The sequence below is a fragment of the Condylura cristata genome, unplaced genomic scaffold, assembly GCF_000260355.1.
Source record: "Condylura cristata isolate star-nosed mole 26May11 unplaced genomic scaffold, ConCri1.0 scaffold00008, whole genome shotgun sequence".
Classification (NCBI taxonomy): Eukaryota; Metazoa; Chordata; class Mammalia; order Eulipotyphla; family Talpidae; genus Condylura; species Condylura cristata.
Genome location: NW_004567109.1, coordinates 9,897,982 through 9,917,946, shown reverse-complemented (window position 1 = coordinate 9,917,946; position 19,965 = coordinate 9,897,982). Strand labels below are relative to the sequence as shown.

Here is a 19,965-nt window from a genome sequence, read left to right as displayed (position 1 = left end):
TCCGAGGTTCCTGGGCCTGGAACGCTAGCTCTTGGTGGCCGACGGCAACAGGAAAAGATGGGTCTGGACTTGGGGCAGAAGCAGGGGACGCTAAGAACAGGAAGCAGCGGAAAGAGGCTGGAGTCGGCCATGTCCTGGCTTGGTGTTGGTCTAGCTATGTAGCCTCAAGTGAAACTCAGTTTCCCCACCTGCAAACCATGGTGCTCACCTCTCGGGGTTGTTTTGGGGGACCAGTGAGATATTCCTGCGTGCCTGGGGTGTTATATATATGAAGGAAAGACAGAATTCTAGGAGCCGAGGTGCCCAAGGGCCATGCCTGGATCAGGGATCAGGAGTGGAGGGGTTTCTATGCCATGAAATTGATGACTTGTGTCCCTAAGCGCGCAGGGCTGACCCTTCCAAAAACTGGGAGAAGTCTGATGTCCACAATGTCCCATGGGCTGAAGGAGATTCCTTGCAGCTTGGGGTGTCTTGCTGTGGTTCCTGTCCCACCTCCACCCCTCCATGCCTGCCCACCTCGGCCCAGCAGGCAAGCTGGCGTTTTGAAAAGATGTTTGTCCCTCCTGACAAACAGATCAACAAGGAAACAATTAGGGAAAATGAAAATGGCCCCCAAAGTTGTCACTTCTAAAAGTACAGGTTTTGATGTGACGCTGTGGCCTATGTAAGCAGTGTATTGATTTTTTTAAACAAAAGACAGCCGAGAAGAAAGGTGTGTTGTTTGGGACACTGCTAAGGGCTCGATGCACAGAGTCGTGAGCAGAGGGACCCGTGATCACAGCCCTGTCCCTGCCAGAGGGGCCCGGCCGCCTGGGTCACCTAGTTCCTTTGCCCTTACTGCTGATTTTCTATATCAACGTGTGGGTCTCTGCCTGTTTCCTGCCTGTATATACATTTCCGTGCCCCTACTATATGCCAGGCATTTATCAAAGTGGCCCACCCTCAAGGAAACGGCGAGCTCAGCCTGTATGTGACCAAACTGCCAGCTTACCCACAGTCCTGTCATTCTCAAACCTTTATAAAACAGCACTGGGTCCAGAAATTTCTTTGTTTTGTTTTGTAAATAAGTCTGCAGGTCTTACCACCAAATTTGGCTCTACCAAAGGATGGCTTTGTGGTCCAAGACTTGGAAGGTACTGTTAGCACACAAAGGGTAAAATCTGGGACGGCTTCATGGAGGAGGTGATCTCTGTTTGAATCCTGACAGTTGAATATATTTCTCCCGGTGGACAGAGGCTCCCCTGGGAGCTCCAGGATGAAGGAATATCAGGGGCAAAGGATCAACCAGGGCCAGATCACCACTCCCATTAATTCCCCTCTCTGAATAGTCATGAATATGAAACAATTTCATAAATGTGTTATCATAATGCCTATAATGCATTATAATGCTTATAATACATTCTAAGCACTCAATAAATCGGAACTATTATTTTTTATTCACTTATCCATTTACTCTGCTTTTAGGCATTCATTTACCCACTCACTCATTTATTCGTTCATTTGATGAATTTCGTAGTGATCTATCACACATCATGAGTGCTCTGGGCTTACCTGAGTCCAGACCCCTTCTGTGACAGGCGCCTTTGAAATTCCACATAGGTCCACATAGGTCTGGGGGTTCAAACATACTCCCATTGACCTGTGAGCACAAATACCTACATTGACAGTGGTGCCTCAAACAAGTGACAGCAGACACCCGTTTCCTTCAATGCTCCTTCTCCCAAATGGCCAAATGGTGCCACATGTCTTGAGACATTGACCTTTATTAGCTCCAGCTGGATGCCCTGTCTGAGCCCAGAGCCCATGGACGGCTGAGGCAGACGCAGACCTGCCCTTGGCCTGAGCCCAAAGGTTGAGAAGCCATGGAAACAAGAGCAGGCAAGAAGAGTTGCTTCTTCCAGGAACTGGCAATGAAGAGTCTGAGTCATGCATGTTTATTGATTCAATTCTTTATTGATAGATCTCCCTGCCTCTTGGGGGAAACGGGGGGCCGTTCTTGGATTGCTGGCTAAGTGTCAAAGCAGTAGCTCTGACGGAGAGCAGTGGAGGGAGAGCATTTGTGGGGCAGAGGGTCAGGGTGGGCTTCCTGGAGGAGGAGTCCACCCAGCAGAGAGAAAGACTGGAGTAAGGACGCAGAGACCGGCCACGGCAGCGATGGGGCAGGGACTCTGAGGGAGGTGGGCGAGCGGGGCTGGGGCAGAGCTGCCCGTCCTAGTTGGGGAAGAGCAGGAAGCCGGAGAAGACGCTGTCGGAGCCAACGGTGCCCACCATGCCGTTGTAGTCGTTGACCGTCAGCCACACCTCCTCGCCCGTCTGCAGCTGCAGCAGCACACCGCCCGAGCTGACCTGCTTGCTATTGGTCAGGTGGTCACAGAAGGTGGTTATCTTGATGCCCTTGTGGTACAGCTGCACGCACAGGTTGGCCTTCAGTGACACGTAGTAGACAAAGTAGTAGAGGCCGGGCACTTTGCAGGTGAACTTGCCCGTGCCCGTGTCATAGTCCCCCTGGGGGTTGGTGATGACCGAGTTGAACTTGACCAGGGCATTGGGTTCCGGGAAATGCACTGTCTGCCGTGTGACGGAGAACACTGACTGGTACTTCTGCTTGTACCTGCCCTCCAGGCCCGGTGGCCCGGGGGGTCCTATGGGGCCAGGGAATCCAGGAAGCCCAGCAGCTCCCCTGGGGCCATTTTTGCCAGGATGGCCAGGTGTGCCAGCTTCTCCCTTCTGACCCTTGGGTCCTTGTGTCCCAGGGATAGCTGGGATTCCTGGGGAGAGAGTGGGAGGGAAATGATGGGCAAGGGATGGGGAAGAAGGAGGCTGGGGGTATCCTCCAGGGAGTGCACCCCTGGGTCTTGGCTCTGGAGCCTCCATCCCCAGATGCACCTGCCAGCGGGAAGCAGTAGGCAAGGAGTGGAAGGAGAGGGAGGTTAAAAGTTGGCCAGAGGGGAGGGAGGTCTAGGTTCAGGTCTGCCTCCCTGCCCTCGGAGGCACCCAGGTGCTCCCGTCTCCCGGCCTCAGGGTCCACATTAGTGATCTGGAGGCTTGGACTAGCCCGCTTAGGAGGTGTCGAGCTGGCCAGGGCCTTGGAGATCATGCCGGGGGGCCCAGGCTGCAGGCTCAGACAGCTTCTGTTTGGCCGGCACTGTTTTTTTTACTTTTTAACCTCGAGCCCATTAATTCATGTAGACTTCACTTAAAAGTCTAGGTGATAGGGGCCCTCCCTGGAGCCGCAAGGGGTTGAAGCACAGCACTACAAAGCTATCTATGGCCACTGTAGCACGAGTTTGATCCCTGGCCACATGGCGCGGCAGACCTCTCCCGTCTCGCCCGCTGCTCGCCTCAGCAGTGTACTTCATCAGTCTGCTTGTTCTGCTTCCCGCTCTGTCTCTGGTGAGTCCTCTCACACCATCCCCCCCCATACACACACACCTCGCCTGTACCCCAGTTCTGAATGCATAAATAAATCAATCTTTAAAAGTCTAGGTGATAATTTTTCTTGATATAAATCAGAAGACTGGCCGGAGGGACATTCCTGAAATCTCATGAAACTTAAGCTTCAGGCCCCACTAACTTTCACTGACCCCTCAAGGCCCTTTGCCTAATTCTGTATTTATAACTTTTGTCAACTTTTTATGTGGAAATAATTCTAGGCCAGTGGGAAATTGCAATAAAAAGAAAAGGAAAGGAAACGCCACATACCTTCCCCAGCGGCCCACCCTGTGTCACCAGAGCATCAAACCAGAACCGGCCTCACCCCACAAGCTCCACCCGTACACACTCATCTGTGTGCGTGTGTGCTGTCCAGTCTTGCCACCCCCACGTCAAATCTAGCCGAAATGCTGTATTACTTGTCCACAGAGGGGCCTCGGCTTTGCATAAGCCTAAGCCCACTCCCACCTGTGTCCCCTTGGAGCTGAATCACCCCAGGCCAGCTCAGCGGGCGGGAAGCACTGGCCCGAGTCCAGGACAAGCCCTCACGAAGGGGCCTGCTCTCTGCACTGCGCCCAGTCCCACTCGGCCCCCTTGAGCCCTTCATGACCGCTGGTCTCATTGTACAGGTGAGGAAACTGACCCTGAGACCCCTGTGGCCACAGGGCCAGGAGCAGGTGGACCAAAGTCAAGGCTGCCTGAATCCGAGTGCCGGTCCTGGTTATCTGGTCTCTGCAAGATTCTTCTCTCCTTGTCCAAACTGTGCTCATCTTGTAGGACCTGGCCCCAGTGTCCTCTCCCAGGGAGCCCTCTGTGACCACCCCTGTGGGCTCGTCTGACTCAGCACTGGGGGTCTGTGCAGGCCTCCTGGGCCAGATCCCCTGGCTCTGTGTGCCTTTTAGGAGTGAGGGGTCAGGACCCCAAAGAGATGGGCTTCAGGTCAGGTGATCGCTCCTCCCGGGGCCTGGGTGCCGGACTGAGACGAAGGAGTAGCACCTCTGGCCCCAGAGGGCTGCTGGAGAACGGGGTGGGGTTGCGTGTGGCGCAGCGCCTGGGGAGTGCCCAGCCGTGGCAGGCCCCTGTGGAGGCCACCAGGTGACTCCGAGCAGGCCAGTCACACCCTCCAGGGTGTCTGCGCACAGCCGACTGGGAGGGCAGGACGCAGCAGTGGGGGGGGCCGGGGGTCCCTGGGGACCCTGGAGGACATTAAGGGCATGTTCTGACGTTGGACAGGAGTCCACTGTGTGGCTTCAGGTTCATTGCTCAGTCTCTCTGAACCCCAGTTTGACTATCACAAAAGGGGTGTAAATCACTTCTTTAAAGGATTGTGGCCTCGGCGTCCTCATTTATAGACCAGAGTTAACCATTTTATCTGCCCTCCGAGGCAAATATGTGCAGGGCATTTGGAATCGTGTCTGGAGCCTAGTAGGAGCTCGGTCATTGCTGGCCATCAGACACCTGGCCAGTGGGGTGGCAGGGTCCCCGAACACGGCAGACCTGGGGCTCCTTCTGGAATGTGGGCAAAACGCACTCTTGCTGGGATGGAGGATGACCGGACATTCCTAAGAAGGGGTCCCCTCCGCTGCTCCCCTCCCCCACCCCAGCCTCTCTCTCCCTCCCCCATCACCTCTGCCCAGGGCCACGCATCTCACGCAGGCCCATTCCCAACAGACACACGCAGCCTCTGTGTTGTACCCCAACTCACAGACAAGGCTCCCCAGACTCTAGTGCTCCCACAGCAGCCCATTCTGTCCTCAATCCCCTGGGCTCACGTCACGGGTTACCTGTGAGTCTCCGACAGAAGATTCCACGGCTGTGGTCTTCTCTCCCCCACCCTCCAACTACCCAGGGTCCTTGGGAGGCAGGTGAGATGGATCTTTATCAGCAAAGCCCACACTGCCTTGTGCTGGGGCAGGTGTCTGTTCAGAGGTGTTTAATCATCACAGCTGCCTCTGAGCACTGGCCCTCCCAGCTCCCATTTTGCAGATGGGGAAACCGAGGCACTGTGAGGTTAAGGAATTGGCGTGCGTTCAGCAGTGGGGAGTGGCGGGGCTGGGATTGGAAGCCTGGTCCTCCTTGAGTCATACATGTTCCTGCGGTGGGACCCTCCTTCCCCAGGAGTCATGTCACAGGACAAGGAGTGGGGGAGGGGGGAGAAAATCAGCGCTACATTCTCAAGTTTGCCAAAGGTTTTCACCTGGATCTTCTCCGCGCCCTCCTGCCACCTGCCAGGAAAGGCGTGCTGATTCTCACCCTGCTGGCAGGTGCGGGAACTGGGAGCAGAGAGGCGAGCCGGCCAGTGCTGAGCCTGTGCCCTGGGAACGGCCCTGCTGTCCTTACGGCTCCCAGCTCCGGGCCAGCCCCGGTGGGCACTCCCGCCCCTGTGCCCCAGGACCCGGCTTGGCCAGCAGACTCACCTGGCTCACCCTTGGACCCCTGCAGTCCATCGTGCCCGTCCTTCCCTGGGGTCCCGGGCAACCCGGGCAATCCGGGAATCCCGTAGCAGCTGGTGCTGGCCTGGCTGCCCAGGGGCAGTGCCAGCAGGAGCAGCACGAGGTTCAGCCCCAGGAGGAGCCAGGAGCGGGAGCCCAGGCCCATCCTGGGGAAGGAGCTGGATGGGAGAGAGCGGAGTTGGCTGCCCGCCCCAGGCGCTGCCCGGCCCAGGCGCTGCCCGGCCCCAGGCGCTGCCCGGCCCCAGGCGCTGCCCGGCCCCATGCACTGCCCGGCCCCATGCACTGCCCGGCCCCAGGTGCTGCTGGCCCCACCCGCTGCCCGGCCCACACGCTGCCTGCCCTTTTGCTGCTCACTCTGTCCTGGGCTCTCAGAAGCCCATCCTGACCCCAGGCCCCTTGCCCCTTAGGGCCACATGATGCAAAGAGAGTGGGGACTTCTAGTCCAGGCGCGTGAGAAGGCTCAGGGTGGGGAGGGGGGCGGCCACATGCCCTCCTCGGGCAGGGGTCCCAGACTCACCAGGGCTGGAGGTTTCCGGTCCGGTCAGAGAGGTGCCCTCGGCCTGCTTCCCTTCGCCCAGCAGGAGGACACGGTGACAGTGGACACGGCGAGGAAGGGCCAGAGCAGGCTGGGCCGCCCTCTGCGCCTCTCACCCTCCCCCCAGCCCCACACTCCCCTTCCCATTTTATTTTCCCTGACTTAACACTTTCTCTTGAGTGCTGAGCCAGGCTGACCACAGCGATAACCTCTGTGTCCCCCACTCCCGGGTCATGCGTGTCCCAAACGAGGAAACGCCCTCTGTCCGGATCTGGTGAAGGGCCTGTGTGTGCGTGTGTCAGGAGTCTCCTGGCTGACTTCCCTTACCGCCAAGTCCAGCCCTAAAGCCCATCCCCCCCCAACTCAAACTGAGTTGTTCCATGACATCTTCGGGGGGGTCAGGATCCCCCTTTACAGATGAGGAATCCGAGGCTCAGGGAGGGAAAGTCACTGCCCAAGGTCACACAGTGAGTGGTTTCTTGGGATCCACAGCCTTGTTCTGACCCATCTGCTTGATTTTCCTAAGAAGCAGCCTTGGGTGCACTTGTCACGTGGCAGGGCTTGTTCTAGAAACTTCCAGCCCCCCCCACACTTACTGCACTTAGGTGGACACCTGAGGTGGATAAGCATTGATGGCCGGCAGCTGCTCCGGGGGACAGATGTCTCTGGCCACAGCCAGCAGCCTCGGCCTCCTTCCAGCCCCCCACTCCCTTTCCCAGAGGCCTCCAGCCAACCCCAGCCCCCTCCAGCCCACCTTTCCATCTGTATTCTGGGGGTGGGGATGGCAGAGGCCCTTGGCTTTCCTTGCTGGGCCCCTGGGTCCCCGATCGTCCATCTTCCCTGCCAGCACTGCCGTCCTCAGCTCCGCCCCCGACCGCTGCCTCACCCCTGCCCCTGTCCTCTGTAAATGGGGGTCCTGACAGCCCCGTCAGGACAGTGATGAACACTCCATGGAGGACGCCCCCGCTGCTCAGTCCTGCTGGTATGAGCAGTCCAGATCCTTGCCGCAGATTCTCTGGGTGACCCCGCAGGGCCTCAGTCTCCCCATCTGCAACTCCACCACGAGGTGCAGGGATGCAGAATGCGAGCGAGAGCATGATGTACGTGCACTTGGTCCTGGGAGTCCCCAGCAGGTCGAGGGCTTGGGAGAGCATAAATGACCCGCACAGTGGGGACGTGGAGCCCTGCCACCCGGCTCCCAGTTTCCACCTGGCCGCCTTTGCGCCTGCACCTGGATCGTCCAGCAGGTGGCACCATCGGCCCGTGCTCCGCCGCCCCGCCTGCCCGCCGGCCAGCTGGGCTCTGGCAGCAGGGCTGGTGAGGGGCCTCCCGCCGGGTGGGTATGGGTGGGATTTGGGGACAGGAACGGCCAAGTCCTCCTCACACCCACTGTCTCTGGCCACTTCCAGGCCCCCACCTGACATTCCCCTTGTCCCTCTGCAGTTTGGAGTCAGGCAGCGCTGCTTCAAATTGAAGCCCTGCCAGTTTCTGGTGGTGTGACCTTGCGTGGATGTCCCCTCTCTCCAAATCCTCACCTGTTTGGCTCGGATTAAGTTGGTCCCTGACGAGGAAATAAACAGCATAGAGGAGGCGCTCCCAGGTGTCTCTTCACCCAGCCGGTGGGTGTGTCCTGGGGGCAGGGGCAGCCTTGGCACAAGTGGGACCCAGGGGGTCGGGCTCTGTCTTCTCCCGGTCACCAGAGGCGGCAGGACAGGGCAGCCGAGGGGCCTGGAGTGAAACCGGAGGCGGGGGTGGGGACGGCGTGGCGAGGACTCGGCTGTCAGGGAGAGGCCGGGAGCCGCGGCGCCCGTGTCCCAAGGGCCCTGGGGTGTGAGCACACGGAGGCCAATGTGTGAGACGCGTGCCAGTGTGTGTCTGGCACACGCTCTCGAGGTATGCACGACAGCGCTCTGATGGCTTGCGGGGTGCATGCAGGCAGCGCTGACAACATACAACCCCCCAGTGTGTATGCGCATTTGAGGGGTGACTTAATGTGTGTGTCAAGGGTGCGCCTGGGAGCGTCTGAAGGGGCGGGCGTTCAGGTGCACCTCAAGGGAGGACGGCACACGTGTAGGGGTGTGCTCATGCGTGTGTGCGAGTTGTGGCTGCTGGGTGCACATGTGATCGTAGCAGGAGAATGAAACTGGCTTCCTTTGGGGGAATGTTCCTGGATGCTTCCAACACTGGACAACGCCTAGGGTCTGGTGTGCTCACAGACGGAGGCCGGAGTGGGGCTTCTGCTGCCGAGTGGCTCCGTGCAGGCTAAGTGGGACCTGGGTGGGCACCACAGCCATCGAGGCCCTTCCAGCCCGCAGGGAGAGTTCAAGCCTTCCAGTCAGCCAGGAAATGTGGCTTCGCGGCGGTGGGGGGGGATTCTGGATTCCCTTTGGCCGATCGCTCCCCCTCTCAGAACCCCGCTCCGGCCTTATAGCTTTGGGGCTGGGAAGCAGGTGGCCATTTGTCAGGTGCATACCTGGGGGGGGGGAGGGCGTAGTCAGACACGCAAGCTTGGCCATCAGTGCGACATGGGTCCAGATCCCAGATCCTCCCCTTAAACGCTGGCCGAGGGCTTTTCATCTGTCCATCACCCGGCCTCCACTTCGCCATTGATCGAGATTAAATGAAAAATAAAAGCAGCTAAAACTTACAAAGTGCACAGCCCTACTGCGAAGCAGGCGCTGCCTGGCAGCTTTCATGTATCACGTCACCCCCCCCAGCACCTTTCGGGAGGTGCCAGTGTCAGTCTCGCTTTACAGGTAAGGAGACGAAGGTTCACGGAAGCTATGTCACCTGCACTCGTGCGTGTGCGTGAGTGGGTACGGCTGGCCAGTGGGGACCCCGGATTAGAACCCAGGCCGATGAGACTCCTGGGACCTCTGAGCACAGGTCGCGAATGCCTGAGTGCGGGCCTGCTCCTGCGGCCCGGCAGTCACGCCCACACCCCCTGCCAACAGAATCTCAAGCTCAGAAGGCATGGACTTTAGTATTTATTCCAGGACGTGTTCTCAGAAATAATCTCCCTTCGGGCAGCAAAAGCGACAGCCTCCCACTTCATGGAGCAGAGTAGCCGCCAGAGAGCAGGAGTGAGCGGACTGGGGTCACGGGGGTCCCACAGCGGGCAGCAGAAGGGGCCCCTTCCTTGGGTCAGGCAGACGGGAAGATGAGGAAGCCGCTGAAGACGCTGTCTGCCTCGGGCCCGTTGTAGATGCGGCCCTTGGGGTCCCTCTCGACCCAGACCTGGTCCCCATGCTGCAGCTGGAGCACCGTACCCCCCGACACGATCTGGAAGATGCCCTTGCTGTTGGTGTCACAGAAGCCCAAGAAGCGCCGGAGCTGGTGGCCCTGCGTGAGCCGCATGATGGACAGGCAGATGTCCCACTTGGACACCACCTGGAAGGTGAAGTAGTAGTAGCCGGGCACGGCGCAGACGAAGCGGCCCGTGTGGTTCTGATACGGGCTCTCCTGGTTGGTGATGACCGTGTCGAAGATGACCACGTTGCCCCCTAAGGGCGGGTTCCGCCGCACGGCCGAGAAGGCCGGCCGGGGCTGGTCCTTGATGTTCCCCGGGCTGCCCTTCATGCCTTTCCTTCCTGGGGCGCCAGGGTTCCCTAAGAGGCCGTTGGGCCCTGGGTAGCCCATCATGCCAGGGACTCCGGGGAGTCCAGGGTCCCCCCGGTCGCCCTTAGGGCCTCGGATGCCCGTCCTCACGCCAGGAGCCCCTGTCAGGAGAAAGGCACATCAGTAATGGGAGCCCAGTGTCTACCGGCCTCAGGAGGACGGCGGGGCCCAGGGCAGCGGGAGGGCAGAAGGCAGCGCCTGGGCCTTCCAGACACGGGCAGAGACCCCGTGTGAGCTTCGGCAATCATCTCAACCTGCCTGAGTTTCAGCTGCTTTGCTTGTGAAAGTGGAGAGGAACGTCAAGGGTCCTGGGAAGGGATCAGGTTCCGGGAAAAGCAGAACCTGGCTCCTCCGGCTGCTCCCGCCCTGCCCTGCACCTGCACCCCTGACGACCAGCCCCACTGGCCTCAGGTTCAGGGGCCACGTGGAGGGTGCCTGGGTGTAAGTTGTTGCAAATGTCGGTGCAGAAGTTCTGGATTGCCATGGGCTGGGAGGCCCAGTGGGGTTACAGGCGAGCTCCCTTTTCCTTCACCCCTAGCCTTTGGTCCAGAAAGTGGAGCTTCTGAAGGCTGAAGGGACGAGGAACCTGGACACAGGGGCAGCACTGGGGGAATGGGAGGGAGCAAAGGGGTGGCTGGTGGTCGTGCCCTGTCGGAGCCAGGCAGGACATCGCTGCCATTTTATAGGTGAGGCAAGGGAGGCTCAAGGAGGCAACGTGCTGAGCTTGTACAGTGAGACAAGCGCTCCTAAGCCTTGTGTCTGGGCCTTAATCATCCTGGTAATTGAGTGACCAATGGCTGGGTCAGCATTCATTGCCTGTAGCAGCCTGTTCTCTGGAGACTCAGGCCATGAGGAAGAGGCTCAGGGGCCGGCAGACTTGGCCAGAGAGAAAGCCAAGGCCCCTCATTTCTGGGACCAGCGGCCCTCCAGGGGCGTCCTGTGGAGGCCCAAGTGTTCTCAGGGCCCCTCCCCCCAGCTTCCATCCTGGATCCCAGAGCAGGGGGAGGGGTGCAGGGCTGGGGGTGCAGAAGGAATGCTTACCGGGTTCCCCTCGCTCCCCCTTGAGGCCTGGCCTCCCAGGCCGGCCTGGTATTCCTGCGGCCCCATTCGTCCCGTCTGGTGCTCGGCACACGTCCTGGGTCACTGCAGAGGCCAGGTACAGGGCCAGCACGCCGGCCACCAGCCAGCCCCTGGAGGCCCCCATGATGCCACTGTGGAGACACGGGCAGGGCCCCGGCAGGCTGGACAGCAGTCCCAGACACACCTCGCTTTCACAATGACTCCCTCCGCCCACATACACACAGTGCTGACACCCACACGAAGCCTGGGACCCTTTGGCATCCCCTGCACTCAGCCCCTGGGCCCCCTACATACACACAGAACCACGAACTCACTCGATGCATACACGCAACTGAGCACATCCCCAGCTACACACTCTTACCCGCACCCCTACATCACAGGGTAAGCAGTAAAAATCTCCCCCACGTCCAGGACACACAAACTGACCCCCAAATGGACACCATCCCTCACTCTCCTGGACACACACATTCATACACTTCTACCGACGATCAATTCCACTGGACAAATATTTACTGAGCACCTGCTCTTATTTAACTGACGCCCCTCGCCCGGCTGGCAGGGCTGTGCATGCCACGGGGATTCGGAGACCGGACACGACACACCTGCTCTCTCCTGCACACCCGGCCCTTTCCTCACCAGCTTCTTGTGCTTTGGGGGGTGAGGCCCAGGGACTCTGACTAGAGCTGCTGAATCTGAGCCTCCCGCTCTCCCCCAAGCTCTGAGCCAAAGAGTCAAGATTTCCCCCCACTCAGCCCCTCTGGATCAAGGGCTCCCCCCTGTGCCGTCCTGGCACAGAATCCACTAGCTGTGCTCTGCCTCCCTCCCTGCCTCAGTGGTCAAGTCTCCTAGCCCAGCTCCCTGGTCCCCTGAGCTTCACGGACCCCAGGCGCTGGCCTCACCTGCCTCGGGTGGTCAACTCGACTGGACGCTCCTGACCTCCACCCGGGGCCCCTGTGGGACACTCAGCAGGGCAGGGCTGAGCTGCGGCCAAGTTTCACATCCCTTCCCACTTCCCGTCTCCTGGCGTGGGCCTGCCCCTGGCCTTTCCCCAGAAGCCAGAGCCCAGCAAGCTGACCTCAGCAAAACGGGACACTGACGTCCCTCTTCAGCCACAGCTGCGTGGGGGCAGGACAGCGAGGTGGGGGTCTGCATGGTTGGGGGCGGGGGCAGTGAGAACCAGACAGCCATCAGCGTGGAAAGAGGCTCCTTTGAGTTTGCTAAGTCCTAAGACTCTTTCTTGATAGTGAAAACAACGCGTAGTCATTGTCAAAAGCTTGGAAAAGTTGAGCAAAGCAAAGCACACGGAGCAGTGGCATGTGGTGAGAAGCCCAGCAACCTGCCCTGGCCTGCCGTGGCCTGGCCTGTCCTCGGGGAACCCTGGGGAGCCCGGGTAGCGGCCCTCTTGGGCCTCAGCTTTCTTATGTGTAAACCGGGAACCAAAGATTTACTTCGCCGGGCTACCCTGAAGTCTCCATGACACAATACACACACAAAACACAGAGACGTGGCTTAAAAAGGAGGATTCTACCATCTAGAGAAGTGCTGTTAGGAGCGGAAGGTCACCCAGCCTTGCTTTCTCTCACAGACCAGGAGCTCGGTACTGATAGCACAGCTCACTTCGGTCTTGAGAACTTGGCCTTAGGTTGAGGAACCCTGTCTCGCCCAGATCTGGAGACCCCGGTGTTCAGGCCTGTACTGACTCATCTTTCTGCTTCTTCCTGTGGCCGTGTTTGTTTGTTTTTTTCCTTGAGGGAGGAGGAGGTGGAGGAAGAAAGAGAAGGCTGCTGTACACGCACGGGTGAAGTTGCCTAAGGCCAGGCTTTCAGACCTTCGGGCTCCTTTTTCCTTTGCAATCTTGGCACCCAGTGTAGACCCAGCAGATACCAGGCCTGGGGCCCATGCTCTGTCCGCCAGCCCCTCCTGGCACCCAGACTTCAGGAGCTGGAAGTCTGGAGCTGGAATCTCACCAACTCAGCCCACATCTGACTCACAGTGGGCTTGGCAAGATTCACCATTCCCTGGATCTTAGTTTCTTTATCTGAGATGGGGCTACCAAGGAAGTCTACAAACTTATCAGGAAGTTTATACGGTCAAACCATATTAAGATAAGTCATCATGACTGGATTAAAAAGATGTGGTACATATATACAACGGAATATTACACAGCAATCAAAAAAGATAGACTCATGCCTTTTGCAGCAACATGGATGAAGCTGGAAGGGATCATGCTTAGTGAAATAAGCCAGAAAGAAGAAGAAAAATACGATCGTTTCACTCAAAGCAGGAGCATAAAGGACCGGGGTGGGGGGTGGGGACTATGGTGATGGGAAGCCCACGGGGATTACAACTGAGATGGAAAAGGCACAAAATGATGTAAAAATATCCTATTATATTATTTTAAAAAATTTAAAACCCTAAAAAAAAATAAGTCATTGTTATGAACAATATCTCTGTGACCTTGGATAAGGAACCTAACCTCTCTGAGCCTTACTTTCTTCATCTATCAAGATGAGGGTCATTTTGGAGGCAGGAAGTTTGCCCTAAATCTCCTGGAGCACCCCTCTGTGCCCTACCTTCCTTGATGGCAACTGGCTCCCCTGCAGGTGTCAGGAAGCTCACATCACAGCCACACCTAGCAGCCTGTCATTCCCATTCTACCGGGGAAGACACTGACGGCCAGGAAAGACTTGCCCGAGGCCACACAAAACAGCAGAGCTGGCATGAGGAAATATCAGCTCTTACACATAATTCTTACAGAAATATGTAAGTGGGTATCAATTTATTTTGACAGTTTATTATTTAAGGCACCATCAGGATGATAAATCTAGCTTAATGATGAATGTGAGAAACATTCAACAGTCATAATTATTAAGTAATAATAATAATGTTAATAACCAAAAAGATAAGAATCCCAGACCAGTCATAGATGGCCAAGTTAGATATAAAACAGGCTCGGTTCTACAGGGCAAAAAAATTACAACATTGGGGCGATCTTCTCTATGGGAAAGAAATCATTTGCATCTCAACCAGACAAAAATAACTGGCAACTTATCAGTTTTCTACCAGCTACCAGCTATCTTTACAGAGCCTGGGACCTAATCAATAGTAAATAATAAGTCCAGCAAAGTGACATTTCCCTAGAGTGGGCCCCTAAGGAGGGCCGTGAGACACTGTTGTAATTTGACTTTGAAAGGACAGTTATCTGTTTGCCTTATTTCCAAGTGTTGGATGATTTTACTTATCAGGCTGTTGCAAGAGTACAAACACTTCCCAGGAAATAAAAGGCATCAATAGTAATGAACATAGCATTAGTGTGGAAAAGCAGATGAGTCCGAAGGTGATACCACCCGTGACTGTCACAGAGACATCTTCTTCCCCTCGGGTGGATTATAATTTCTTCCATTTCTCCAGGCTCCTGGAGGGCAGGCAGATGTAGGGATGAGAGGAAACCCCATAAGGCTCATCACACCAAGACCCACCAGCCCCCCATCTCAGCAGGTGGTCAGGGATTTAGAGAACGAGCAAAAAATTAATGACTATAATACAAAACTCCAAACCAGTCAAATTCTTCATGGCTGAGTCACATCTCACTCAAGGGCAGGGGTCCAAAATCAGCATATTAGGCAAAAATTGTAAATGGTCAATATTATCATTGGGGAAAAAAATCTTAGGGCAGGCTATTTTGGAGAATGTGTTGCCATGTTGCAATAGTTCTTTGCTGTCAGTTTTGGCTTTAACAGAGAGCAGATTTTTCTTTCTTCGAGTGCTTGTAGCCTAATGCATATCCTCTTTCTCCCCAGACTTTAAAGACTGGAGTCATACTCAGGTGAGGGGTTTAGACTGGGAGGAGTTCTGGGGAGCCTGGGTCCTTAGGTGTCCCCATCCATGCTCATTCCAGAAACAGGTTCCGGGAGGCTCCTCAGGTTGGGCAGCACCCTGATCTTATTTCAGAGGGTGTTTTTAGCTCTTTCCTTCTCTGAAGCTTCTTAGGCAAAATGCAGATTGTCAAATGTGCATAGAACACGACTCTGAAATTCTTGCATTTCTTTTCTATTCGTTTATAAAAATCGAGGTGCAATGTACAGTCGTAGAAGGCACCTCCATGTAGCTCAAAGTACAGAGCATCTCTGTCACCATGCAGGTTGTCTCTGCCCCTTTCTAGTCCACAGTACCCCCTTGCCAGAGTGGCCAGTTTCCAGCTTTAGCTGCGTGGGTCCTTCTGCCCGTTCTTGACCTCTGTGGAAATGGAATCCACGGTGTGTGTGCCTTAGGCGTCTCTGCTCCTAAGATGCCTCCCCACTGTGGCCTGTGACACTCCGTGTTGACGCTGACTCGAACTCCACTGTAGCCCCTCGCTGGGCCCCTCCGCCACTGGTGGATGTTGGGTTATGATGAATAGAGATTCCAAGCATGTTCCTCCTCTAGCCCTCTTCGCCAGTTGCCTGGTCAGCACAGATGCCCAATCCTCTGGATGAAGCCAGGAAAGGGGCATAGACTTTACTTGTCCCTCCCCCCCACTGCTCCCACCTCCTGCTCCTCAAAAATCACACCTCCTGGGTTCCTCAAACTGCTAAACATGGAGCTTCCCTACACCCAGCAATCCCACTCCTAGGTATCTACCCAAAAGACACAAAAACACTGACTGAAAAAGATACCTGCACCCCCATGTTTATTGCTGCTTTATTTACAATTGGAAAAACATGGAAGCAGCCCAAATGCCCAAAAGTAGATGACTGGATAAAAAAGATGTGGTACATATATACAATGGAATATTACTCAGCAACCAAAAAAGAGAAACACATGTCTTTTGCAGCAACTTGGATGGAGCTGGAAAAGATCATGCTTAGTGAGATAGGCCAGAAAGAGAAAGAAAAATACCGGATGGTTTCACTCATAGCAGGAGTATAATGGACCAGGCGAGAAAATAACAAGAATAATGAACAACCATATACCAGAGACATTTTGCGGGGGTGGAGTGGGGAATGGGATCAAAAACGGGGGGTGGGGGGAGGAAGAGAGGGAAATGCATGGGACTATGGTGGTGGCACATGGGTGATTTGGTGATGGGAAACCCGCGGGGATTACAATCGAGATGGAAAAAAAAATGTACAAAATGATGTAAAAACAAACTGTTATAAAAAGAAAAAATCAAACCTCCTGGACCCTCTGGTCTCCATCCTCCCATTTTTCTCCTTCCCCCTGCTCTTTATGATGGAGATCAAGGTAATCTGGCGCCTGGCTAAGTCCCTTCCCTCCTCCTGGGTCTTCTGGCCCTCTCCTACTGTCCCATCCCTAACAGGATCAGGGTTTTGTTGGGGGGGGGGGCCTGGGAACTGGGGCAGGAGCAGTGGGAGCTTGGGCTCATCTTCAGAGCTTCTTTGTTCTTTGCATCACTTGGTCAATTAAAACGCTTTGGGGATTGTTTATGAAAAAACAGAGATTGTAAACCAGCAATTTGAGTGGAGATGGAGGCAGCATGGCCTCTGCCCGCCCTTTGCCTCATGCCCCCAAGAAAGCCTGTGTCTGGTGTGGGGGCAAGTCTGTGAGCGGGCGGGCAAGGGGCCTTCAAGGCCCCGGAGGCAACCAAGCCCCCTCTCCGTGCCTGCGCGCCTTTCTCTGGTCTCTCTGGTGGGCTCGCCTCCGCCAGGCCCCTCCCAGCGTCACCCCCTCGAGTGACATGTCCTTTTAGCTTGGCCTCTGGCACAGGTGTGAGCACTTACATGTGTGCACCTGTGCTCTCAAGCCCAGGTGTCCACGATTAAAGGTGTGTGTGCCCCGTGCCCAGGCCCCTCGGCCCTGGCATCCGCACTCGCAGTGGGGGGCTGGAAAGCCCCTGTATCTCCCCTACACGGGAGATGATGCTGACCCCCACACGGTGGGGTGTGGCACAGCCCCGGGCCTGCACGTGGTGGCATTGAGCAAAAGTCCTGTCTCCTCCTCTCCCCATTTGCCACTCAGGTAAGCACCGAGATGCTGGGGAGAAAAGGTTCCAAGAGGACGAAATGAGGCAAATGTGATTTCTTTGGGGGAGAATAAAACAAAATAGGAAGAAAAGGCGCCCACTCTGGCTGCACCCTCGAGGCCTGGGGAAGCTTCAGAGAAGGAAAGAACTAAAACACCCAGAAAGAAAGACCTCCAGCAGCCTGTGAGGTGCCGGGGCAGCCAGCAGCAAATCCAGCTAATGGAAGCTCCTGGCCAGCAGGCAGGTAAGATGCAAGAGTGAAAGGATTAGGAGAGTTTGGAAAACACAGCTGAAGTGGGCGCCAAGCCGGGGTTGTCTCTGCCTTGGGGGGCTGCATCCTGCATCCTGTGGGCTCTTGGTACCCCACAGCCAGCGAAGCCAGGGAACACGGTCCCCAAAGGGCCGGGACAATGCTGGCTGCCAAGGAGCTCACACAGCTGTGAAGTCCGCAGAGTGTGGCCAGGGAGAAGCCCCAGGTGCCGGAGTGACCTCCCACACCGGCCCATCACCGCCGGAAACCCCACCGTCCCCACTGTTTCTGGATAGGCATCGCCCTGAGACCCCACCTTTCTGGATCGGCATCGCCCTGAAACCCCACCTTCCCCACTGTTTCTGGATAGGCATCGCCCTGAGACCCCACCTTTCTAGATGGGCATCGCCCTGAGACCCCACCTTCCCCATTGTTTCTGGATAGGCATGGCCCTGAAACCCCACCTTTCTCACTGTTTCCACAGGCCAGGCATCGCCCCTTGGGAATGCTTTACAATTGCAGTGTGTCCTGGTGTATTTGAAGGTATTAATGGGCGTTACTTAGCCCTGCTGCTAGGCTTAGCAGTGGTGCTTAACATACCAGCTCACTTGGGGCCCAGGAGTCCAGGGGGTCGCGCTATGAGGAGACAACCGAGGTTCTAAGAAGGGAGGTGCCTGGCGCAAAGGCAAGCAGCTGTCAGTGGGAGAGCTGGGGTCACCACAACAGGTGTCTTTGCGGCACCCCGGGCCTCCTGCAGATGGTGGTGGGAGAGAGCAGTGATGTGTCTAGAAGCAGGGCCTCTGGAAGGGGAGGAGGGGGATCGGGTACTGCGGACACCCTGAAGCCATGATCTGCCAGCTGCACAAACGGGCTTGCCCCATGCCAGCCAGTGTCCATACGCCACCTCGCTAATTACAGTGTCCTCAGGGAGACCCAGAGGTGAGGGGACTGGCTCACAGGTCGAGGGTTGCCAGATTTAACAAATAAAAATACAAGGTGCCAAGTTCAATTTGAATTTCAAATAAATAACAGTGTGTCTGACATATACTTACACTAAATACACACACACCCCCGACAGTTTATCCGGCAACCTCCAGAGGTCACAAAACCTGTCGGTGGCTCTTCCTGTCTCTGGCCCCTGGGAAGGCAGGCGCGCTCCCCTCCGCCTCCCAGAACAGGCACCTCAACTCCCCCCCCCAGGTCACTGCTCCAGCCCCCACCTGAGCCCCCCCCCATAGCTGCCAGGGCGGTGGCCGGGCCCTTCTCTCTGCCCCACCTTCCAGCAGGGGCTGGTGTGCCCCGGGGCAGGGTCTGGGCTCTCTCCCTGCCCTGTGGGCCTCCTTGGCAAACCACCCTGGGGGCCCAGGGCACACGGGGTCACTGTGCATTCAGGCAAATGATCAAGGATCTGGGAGCCCTTGCGAGACGAGACGCGACAGGCCTTGATGCTGACGCAGGGCCAGGTAGACCATGGCGGGAGGCCGCAGGCTCCGAGCCCCAGACCCGGGACCCCTCTGACTTCCCCCTGTCGATGCCCGCCTGGGTGTCAGTACTGGTAGGACACGTGTCCTGTGCTCTCGGGCTTGGCCCCGGCCCGGGCCCACGCCACTCGGCCCGGTGTGCATGTGGCCTATGCTTGTCCTCCTCAGTGCTTTTGCACCAACACAGCCTCACGGGTAGGCAGTAAATCCTAGGCGGAACAAGGGGCCATGCAGGCTAGCAGGGGAGGTGAAACGCCTGGCACCACCTCTCTGTCCCCTTCTATAAACACATGAGGGGGTGAACCAAAGCAGCAACGCCCAGGGGCCCCCAGGGGGCGCTGTGAGTCCCAACTGCACTCCCACCTGCCGCAGCAGGATCTCTGGGGCAGAGCTCCTGCCTTTTTCTAAGTTCCTGGGGACTCCAAACAGCCCCCCCATACCTTTCTGGAACCCTGTCAGTGACTGAGGGTGTCTGCAGTGTTGACATGCTTGCTGGACCTTGGAGCCCCACACATTTGGACATGATCTTCTAGCGTCTGACAAGTGGAAAGCAGGCCCCGAGCCTGATGGAGGAGGCCAAGGCTAGGTTTGCTGGGGGAGAGGAGGAGGGTAGGTCACTAAATCTCCCTGGTGGCCTAGGGGTTAAGTCTCAGCGCTGTCACCACCGCTGCCTGAGTTGGGTCCCAGCCAGGGAGTGACCCACTGGGCACAGCAGACCTCTCCTGTCTCCCCACTGCTCCCTCAGCAGTGTGTTTCAGTCAATCTGCCTGTTTTGCTCCCCACTCTGTCTCTGGTGAATCCTCTCAATCCCCACCTTTCACCTACACCCCAGTTCTATCAATCAATTAATTAAAAAAAAATTAAATCTCCCATGGGGCCTAGATCTTTCCCAACCTGGGAGCTCAGAAATAGTTCTCACATCTAAGTAGAGATTTCTGTATTTCGCAGCCCCTGGCCTTGGGCTGCTGCTGTCACTCCCAGTGATGGGTGGAAACCTAAAGCTCAGAGAGCTGGCCCGTCTGGGTCCCTGGGGTGAGGACCCCCACCAGCCTGGCCCTGGGGCTCGGGAAGGCGTCCTGGCCCAGGCTTTCCCCTTCCCGCGCCTTTCTTCACCGTGACTTTCTGAGTCTCGCCTCTGTCTTGCCAGCATCTCT

The 19,965-nt window shown here is 56.7% G+C and overlaps 2 protein-coding genes across 2 annotated transcripts; both read right to left on the bottom strand.

Annotated features, from left to right (window-relative positions):
- Positions 1–2,000: 2,000 nt before the first annotated feature.
- C1QC (complement component 1, q subcomponent, C chain) lies at positions 2,001–6,513 on the bottom strand. Its single transcript, XM_004678586.2, has 3 exons — positions 6,403–6,513; positions 5,850–6,043; positions 2,001–2,768 (listed from the first exon to the last, which is right to left on the bottom strand). The coding sequence occupies exons 2-3, from the start codon at positions 6,028–6,030 to the stop codon at positions 2,212–2,214; spliced, it is 738 nt and encodes a 245-aa protein (XP_004678643.1). The 5' UTR covers positions 6,031–6,043; positions 6,403–6,513; the 3' UTR covers positions 2,001–2,211.
- A 2,881-nt stretch (positions 6,514–9,394) lies between these two features.
- On the bottom strand, positions 9,395–12,090 carry C1QA (complement component 1, q subcomponent, A chain). Its single transcript, XM_004678585.2, has 3 exons — positions 12,018–12,090; positions 11,080–11,249; positions 9,395–10,139 (listed from the first exon to the last, which is right to left on the bottom strand). Exons 2-3 carry the CDS (start codon positions 11,240–11,242, stop codon positions 9,565–9,567), a joined length of 738 nt encoding a protein of 245 aa, XP_004678642.1. The 5' UTR covers positions 11,243–11,249; positions 12,018–12,090; the 3' UTR covers positions 9,395–9,564.
- Positions 12,091–19,965: the final 7,875 nt, after the last annotated feature.

Excerpts from the sequence above, each read along its gene's own strand:
- C1QC (XM_004678586.2), bottom strand. The coding sequence starts at position 6,030 with ATGGGCCTGGGCTCCCGCTCCTGGCTCCTCCTGGGGCTGAACCTCGTG. Across the intron at positions 2,769-5,849 it reads GGGGTCCAAGGGTGAGCCAG|GAATCCCAGCTATCCCTGGG; the intron begins GTGAGTCTGCTG and ends CTCTCTCCCCAG.
- C1QA (XM_004678585.2), bottom strand. The coding sequence starts at position 11,242 with ATGGGGGCCTCCAGGGGCTGGCTGGTGGCCGGCGTGCTGGCCCTGTAC. Across the intron at positions 10,140-11,079 it reads GGGGGAGCGAGGGGAACCCG|GGGCTCCTGGCGTGAGGACG; the intron begins GTAAGCATTCCT and ends TTCTCCTGACAG.